Source organism: Cantharellus anzutake, assembly GCF_015039405.1.
Source record: "Cantharellus anzutake strain C23 chromosome Unknown EI90scaffold_247, whole genome shotgun sequence".
NCBI lineage: Eukaryota > Fungi > Basidiomycota > Agaricomycetes > Cantharellales > Hydnaceae > Cantharellus > Cantharellus anzutake.
This window is the reverse complement of record NW_024067197.1, coordinates 69,330-77,412: the sequence shown is the minus strand read 5'-3', so window position 1 is coordinate 77,412 and position 8,083 is coordinate 69,330. Positions and strand designations below refer to the sequence as shown.

At 42.1% G+C, this 8,083-nt stretch overlaps 1 protein-coding gene and 1 non-coding gene across 2 annotated transcripts; both read left to right on the top strand.

The window, feature by feature from the left end:
• Positions 1-74, top strand: EI90DRAFT_t323. Its single transcript has one exon. It is a non-coding gene; the product is annotated as a tRNA-Thr (tRNA).
• Positions 75-2,017: 1,943 nt separating this feature from the next.
• On the top strand, positions 2,018-3,417 carry EI90DRAFT_2873841 (uncharacterized protein; the record flags this gene model as incomplete). Its single annotated transcript, XM_039053867.1, has 2 exons — positions 2,018-2,204; positions 3,014-3,417. Coding segments are annotated over 2 exons (591 nt in total), but the record flags the coding sequence as incomplete, so codon positions are not given.
• Positions 3,418-8,083: the final 4,666 nt, after the last annotated feature.

The window sequence follows — 8,083 nt, the reverse complement described above, 5'->3', positions numbered from 1 at the left end:
GGGCGTATGGTGTAATGGCTGTGCACGCTGAGTTTGTGATCCAGAAGACTGGAGTTCGATTCCCAGTATGTCCAACTTTTAGGTTTCCCTAAAAAAAAGACCACATGCAAATTCCAACAGCTTTGGCAGGCAGAGGATTCAATAATGTGTTACCCCAGTCAGCAATTTGCAATAGAGGCAGCCCAACAGAGACTTACATACTTCATGTGGGTGGAATGAAGAGATCTGAGGGGTTTCACACATGGGACGGTGCACCATTGGGGCTTTGATGCAATATATCTCTGTTTCGTGCCTGGTCACGACAGATATTATTCATCATATTGAAATTTTACAAAGCAATGTAGAAACTACGAACCCAATGGTTATGCTGATAACCCCGCTTGAGACACAACTTCTTGCTGGATGTGCTTCTCAAGGGAGTGCAATCCTTGCAGCATATAAATGGCTACCCACTTACAAAACACTCTGTCAACTTGGGAGTGATCTGATATCTGGAGTTGTGACTCACTTCGGTGGAATCCTACTTGTCAACGAAAACCATTGGATCCCTTTCATAATTGACTCAAAAGAATCAACAGTCATTCTTGCGGACTCTCTTCACAAACCTGGTAGGAGCCCATCAAGAGCGATGGAAGTGGTGATGGAGATCATTCAATGGTGGTTGAGTGTGTCTTATTTGGGATTGAACAAGCCAGTAGCATCATTCAGTGTTGCATCGCTTCTCATTGGATACCAGAATGATGTTACTTCTTGCGGGTTTTTTGCATTGAATGCATTAGCACATCACTTCCTGCCAACCTGATACATGCTCCACATAGGCAGCGACTCGATTAGCCTAAGGATCAATTTTCTAAATAATATCCTCAATCATCACGGTGCAAAGCCAGTTAGTGATTGGTGAAGCCAAAAAAGAATATAACATGCTTACCAATTTGTCTGTTAGGATGCCTATCGTGTTATGCCACCACCAACGGAACCACATTTGGGCCCTCCAACTTTCCATTGTAGGATCCTTGCAAAAAAGTGCCTAGCACAAATTGAAAAGTCTGGACTGCTACATTATTTCAGCCATGCAACCCCTGAAGAATACCATGAACAAGTCTCAACCAGGTTTGAGAGAGTAAAAGAGAAATCTGAAGAGCTGCATAAGGTTGCACAACTCAAAGAAATGAAGTGGAAAGAGAGGCAATGGGAATTAGCTGCTGCAAGACAGCGGCGACTCCATGCCAAGATCACAGCAGAGCAGGTGGAAAAAAAAGATGTATGTATAGCTTACTGTCAGAGCAAACAGTGCCTAATGTTTGTAGATGCCGCCAATGAAACTCCGGAATGGAGGGCCCCAAATGGCAGTACCAGTCACGGAGATGTTGAGACCAAAACAAGGGATACAGCAACGGCTAAAGGAACAGAAGCATTGGAAGTCCACATACAAGACCATGCCAGCAGATAGGCGAAAGGTACTTAGATTAGCAGCAGCAACTAATTGGTTCCAACCAATTTTCTGGACGATCATAAGTGAAGCAGCGGAAGTGGTTGGCTGGGAGATGAGACCGATAGAGATAACGAGGCAGTGCCAGCGAAGGTCTTGGAAGTTATTCCATTTGCTGAGGGCAGATGTAGTTGGGAAGTGGATAGATCGGAGTGGATCATGGCCATGTTGGTCAACGGCAGTCTTGGGAAAAGTTGCAAAGGGGAATTGTCCGGCTGGTGGTATGTACCACTCAAAAAGGGCTCCTGGTTAGTGATCAATCAGGCATCGAAACTAATTTTAACTCACACATGCAATGTAGGCATCATACCCAGAGATGATCAAGGGGATCAAGAAGATATTATTTAGTATTTGACAAACAGTGTTGCTCTTGATGTGCACCAGATCCATGGTGTGATCATTGCACATATCCGGTATACTCACCCTGAAACATTTAGGACCATAGTCAATAGAGATGGAAGTACATTCTCCACCAGCACACAATGGATATGGAGTTTTCTCACCAAGGAGATGAACTGGAGTCTATGACAGGCAACATGTGCCACCCAGAAGCTCCCTGCTAATGCTGATTATCAGCTTCATGCCTCACTCCTCCATCATGCCTACTCTGTTTGCCGTTACTTCATTCCCAGCAACCTGCAAGTAAATTCTGATCAAACCCAAATCATTTACCAACAAGGTTCACAATCAACTTATGAAACAAAAGGATCACATTGTAGGTGGGAATCTCCGCTACCATACAAACAAGCCCAGAAATTGCGATTCTAACACCCTGACGAACACCCCATACCCGAGGCACTTTATACACGGTCCCAGATACCCTTTCTACCCTTTCCCTATTTTTCCCGATTTTTCTGATGCATTTCCAGCCCTACAGTCAAGATTCCCACACCTGTCAATGTAGTGGCCACCCAATTCCAGGCATATCTCGAGAACCACTGGATGGATTTGGATGAAGTTAGTACCGTTGGAAAGCTACGAGCGAGGAGAGTCCATTCGGACGGCGGGAGAAGGTTGTTGGATGCTCAATTAGGAGGGATACCATTTCCATCATTCATTTTATTGTTTCCGATATTGTTTCCATTGCTTTTATTTGTATTTCCTTTCCATCACTTTCTTTGCTATTCTGTGTCGCCATAGAGGCGTATTTCTATTCTTCCCCTTTTCCCTGCAATTTCTCACTTATAGCACACATTCTCATGTATGGTACGGAGGACTCCCCCATGAGAAGGGACACCCCCACCAAGTAACAAGTTGTTTGATAAGTTTAGTGATGCCAGAGGGCGACATACGTACGAGTTTATACAGTATCTCAGCTTCCTGACGACTGTCCAAGAAGGACCAGGAGTGAGTACTTATTTTGTGAGATTTTATTGATCATTGTCAGTAGCACCCGGACCACGGCACAGTATCGGCACTGTTGCCACCTCCCATCCTTTCCCTCCTTCCGACCCAATTCAGACACTACCCCCAGGTCCCTACTCTTTTGCCTGGGCAGCTATCTTGCCTGGTTACAACGTCAAGTTTCAACTCTTGGCCGAGATGAGAAGCGCACGTTTACCCTCAACATAGCTATCTCAGCGAGTAGGGCTCTTCTACCTTTCCAGGCCATCTTCAAAGGAAAGACAACAGCTAGTCTTCCTGCCAAAAACTCCCTTTCTCATGACAAAGCAAATCAGCTTGGTTTCCTCTTTGAACACTCAGGCACTGACAACTACTGGGCAAATTTAAAGATGATGAAATCGTTTGTCACAAATCTCCTTGCCCCATACTTTACTGCCACAAAGGAGCATTTGGGGCTTGATCCGCTTCAAGAATGCATGTGGCAACTTGATGTCTGGTCCATTCACACTTCACTCGAATTCCGAACTTGGATTTTTAATAACTATCCCTGGATAATCCTGGACTATGTTCCTGGAGGGTGCACAGGCTTATGGGAACCTTGCGATGTGGGTATTCAACGCTTACTCAAGCTCACAATGAAGCAATCTCAGCAAACTGCGATTGTACGTGAGGTCTTCTCTCAGTTACAAAAAGGTGCTGGCCCATGCGATATCATGCTTTATACAAAGTTTGGCACACTGCGGGACCATGTCCCTGCCACTCTGGTTGAGGCATTCCACTCAATTAACAACCCCCAGCGAATCCAAAAGGTAAGTTACATTTCAGACTGATGCTACACTAGATTTACAACCACATAGGCTTTCGAATTGTGCTGCTCAGGCAAATTCAATCTATCTCATTCTAGCCTCACATCCCCCTCACTGTGTGCCATTCTTGATGATCTTCCACATCAAGATGCCGCTCTTGCTCAAGCCATAACTGCACCATGCAAGCATCCCATTGATGACAGTGGAATTCATCCTAATTCCACTGCATTAGTCCATGAAGACCAATACTCTGAGACTGTTGAAGATGCTGTAGAGGTAGAATTGGATGATGTTTGTAAGCATCTTGATGGAGAAGCCCTCCCTGACGGACTCGTGGAGATGAATGGTGGTCTTCAGCTGGATGTGACAGCACATTCGATGGAAAAGGGCAAGGGTAAGGCATCAGGAAGCTCTGTTGCTCATTTAACCCTAGAAGACCATGGGGAATCACCTTTTAAAATCGGTCAAATAGTAGCATTGGATTCGAAGTATGAAGATCCTATTGTTGGCGAGGTAGCCAAATCGGAAAAATCTACCAAAAAGCAGAGATATGACCCTACAAAGAGACCAAGTACATCTAGTAGGAGTCAGAAACCTAAACTTAAGCCAGAAGTAGTAATAAATACTCCTAGGCCTAGGACAGGGAACTCTCAAGAGGAAACTCATGATCCTATTCCCCAACCAACTATCATAGTAATGCCTCCAGAGGAAGATCCACCTGAATCGTCAGTAAGACAAGATGTGGAAATGACTCCCATGGCTTCAACAAAGCCTAAAGTTGCTAAACAATTCAGGTACACTACTGAAGTTCAAGATTCGGTTAAAGTAGATGACGTATTTGAGAAAATTATGCAACAACCAGTCAGTGTCACTATGAAGGAACTCATTGGTTCTTCAGTAGGACTGGCTAAGAAGCTTCAAGAAGCAACAAAATCGCATAGAAAACAGGCTACTACAGACATGGTTGAGATTAACCAGGATATTATGAGAGCATCGTATAGACAAGAGTCAGAAGATTATGACCAAAGCGATAGCGATTCAGAGGATACCCCCAGAAGGATTTATAGGATGGAATCTGATGTAGATCCTTCTCGGTTCATAGCTATGACTTCAGGAAAGTTTATTGGATATGTGGGAAATTGTCAAATCGAGATGCTAGTTGATACTGGCAGCGAGTTGAACCTCATTTCAGCAGACATTCAGAGAGATTTGAATATTCCATTGGATACTACAATGTTCAGGGATTTCAAATTGAGAGGAATTAATGGGACTCCAGTACCATTAAAGGGATTATGTAGAGAGGTACCAGTAAGGATTGGTGGCGTAAAGTTTGACCATCACTTCTTTGTGACTCAGGATAGCATAATTGGCCTTAGACGGATGGTACTTGGACAACCATTCCTAGCAAGTCATGCAGTAGTCATAGAATATACTTCAGATGAGGGTATGATAGCTTATGCTTGGGTTAATGGAGATAAACGTAATGCCTCTGTAAAAGTCAGATTGGCTAATATTAACGATGAAAGAAATCTCCAGACTTCTGCTATACAAGTTTATGCATCCAACAGTGCTAGATACGAAATAATTAGAGGAGAACCAGAACCCAGAATATTTAATGCAGGAATTATTGATGGAGATGACTCTTCCATAACTTGTTCAGAATTAGCGAAAGAGAATAAATTACCAGCTGTGCCTACAGTTGGCAATTCATTGTATGAGTCATTAGGGCTATTCCCTAGTAATGCACAACGATCTATACCTACAATAGATCTGTTGAGCCATAGCTATGTACAAGGAGTGGGACAGCCCCATATGATATTGCTGCAACAACTTTGGGATTCAACAGGTATGAGTATGCAAGTAGAACTTTGTGATCATTTATATCATATGATGAAAACACGAAGAACAGGTAACAATTTAGCCATCAGGTTGGCTAGAGATGCAAGTAAAGCCATTATGGGTGCTAAGTATAAATCGGTTTTGCAGAAAAAGAGACCAGTACCAATTGGAGATCCAGAAGCTCCAATACCACAATATAAGGAGATCAAGGTTACAGAGTTATCAGTACTACCCTATGATCCTCCTCCCATAGTAGAATTTCCCTACTCAGAGAAATTTACTCCACCACGAGTTAACGCAATTATTAATGCTGTACCCAATGGATTTCTACAACCAAAGGAGTTTGATTTATTGTTATATGTGATAGGCATACATCAAAAAGCTTTCGCCTACTCCAGTAAAGAAAGAGGTGTGTTTAGTCAAGAGTATTTCCCTGACTATGTTATCAGGACAGTAGAACATAAGCCTTGGGAACATAAACCCATAAGGTTTCCCAGTACTGTTAAATCAGCCATAGTGAATATCATTAAAGAGAGACAGGAAGGAAAAGTATATGAACCTTCTCAATCTGCTTACAGATCGAGAATATTTGTAGTGGAGAAGAAAGGAGGAGCATATCGGTTAGTACATGATCTACAGAAACTGAATAGTGTCACTATCAGAGATGCAGGTCTTCCACCTAGGGTTGATGATTTTGCACAGGAATTTGCGGGACACTCAATCTATGGAATAGCTGACTTATTCTCAGGATATGATGCATGTACACTAGCCAAGGAAAGTAGACATCTGACAGCCTTTCATGCCTATGACTTAGGTCCACAACAACTGACATGTTTACCTCAAGGGTTCACTAATTCTGTAACAGAATTTTGCAGAAGAACCTACCACATAATTAAAGATATGTCGGATCGGGCTGGAGTATTTGTTGATGATATCGCAATTAAAGGTCCTCCTACCTTGTATGATGACCAGAATATTCCAGAAAATCATGGAATAAGACAATTTGTCTGGGAATATGCAAATACTTTGCATGAATTGCTTACAAGAGTAGAAATTAGTGGAGTAACGGTTTCAGGAAAGAAGTTTATATTGGCAACTCCTGAACTGGAATTAGTAGGAAGAATAGTTTCTATTCATGGTCAGAAAGTGAGTCATGGGACTATATCTAAGATCATGAAGTGGAAACCATGTGAAAATGTTTCGCAAGTTAGAGGATTTCTTGGAACAGTTGGTGTAGCCAGGAAATGGATTAAAGATTTTGCCATAATAGCAAAGCCTTTGACTATGTACACTAGAAAGCAAGTGGACAATGAGTTTTACTGGACGGATGAAGCTCAGGAAGCTATGGACACTTTGAAATTAGCGGTCCAAGAGTCTGGAGCCATCAAACCATTGAACCTTAACTTAGCAAGAGGAATTGAACCAAAGGATCAATGTGAGTCTGACATAGGCTTAGTCACTTTAGCTGTGGACAGTGCCCAGACTGGAGTTGGATGGGTTCTGTATCAAATAATGGAAGATGGAATTGAATATCCACTGGAATTTGGATCTAGAACATTCAGTGAGACTGAAGGTAGATATTCACAACCAAAGTTGGAGCTATATGGAGTATTTAGAGCAGTTAAAGCCTGCAAGCACCATCTTTGGGGATTTCATTTTCGAATCAAGGTTGATGCTCGATCGGTTATCCAGATGGTAAATAATCCAGATTTGCCAAATATGCCTATGACTAGGTGGATAGCCTATTTGCATTATTACAACTTTGAAATGGAACATGTCCCAGCTACCAGACATAGAGCTCCTGATGGTCTCTCAAGGAGAGAACCTGCAGAGGAAGATTCATCGGAATCAGAAGCAGAAATTGATTATGAAGATGATCATAACTTTGTGAAAACTCAGAATATATTGAATTACGATTCCTTAGGAGTCATTGAACTCAATGGATTTCAAAAGGAATTAGCAGATTATTCATATGAAGAATCACAAGATCTGTGGACAATTGAGAAGTTATCTCGGTTGAACAATCCCATTGTGGAATGTTTCCCATTAGAAGTCAAGTGGAAGCGACCACAAGTACTAGTGTATCAGGATGAGAATCCAGACAGTCCTAACTGGCAAGGAATCCATGAAACCTTGTCAGGAGAAATAGAGGAAGAAGGTGTTAGACAACCATTAGACATGCCATTTGACCCAGAGAGAGAAAGGGAGTATTTTCAACCCATTATAGATTATTTGCTCGAGATGAAACTACCTAAAGACACTAATGGTAAGAGAAAAATTCTAATGTTGGTCAAAAAGTATTATTGGGGAGATGGAAGATTGTGGCGTCGTAACAGACAACGACCTCCACTACTCGTAATATTGGACATAGACAAGAGAATAGAACTATGTCAGAAAGCTCATGATGAAGCAGGACATAGAGGTAGGAATCCTACATTTAAGAACCTCTCTGATAAGGTATGGTGGCCTAAAATGTATGAGTTTGTGAAGTGGTTTTGTCAGACATGTGAGGAATGTCAATTTAGGTCCAGTTATAGACCAAAGATTCCCATTAGACCTACATATGTCAGAACTATTTTACAAAAATTTGCATTGGACACTATAC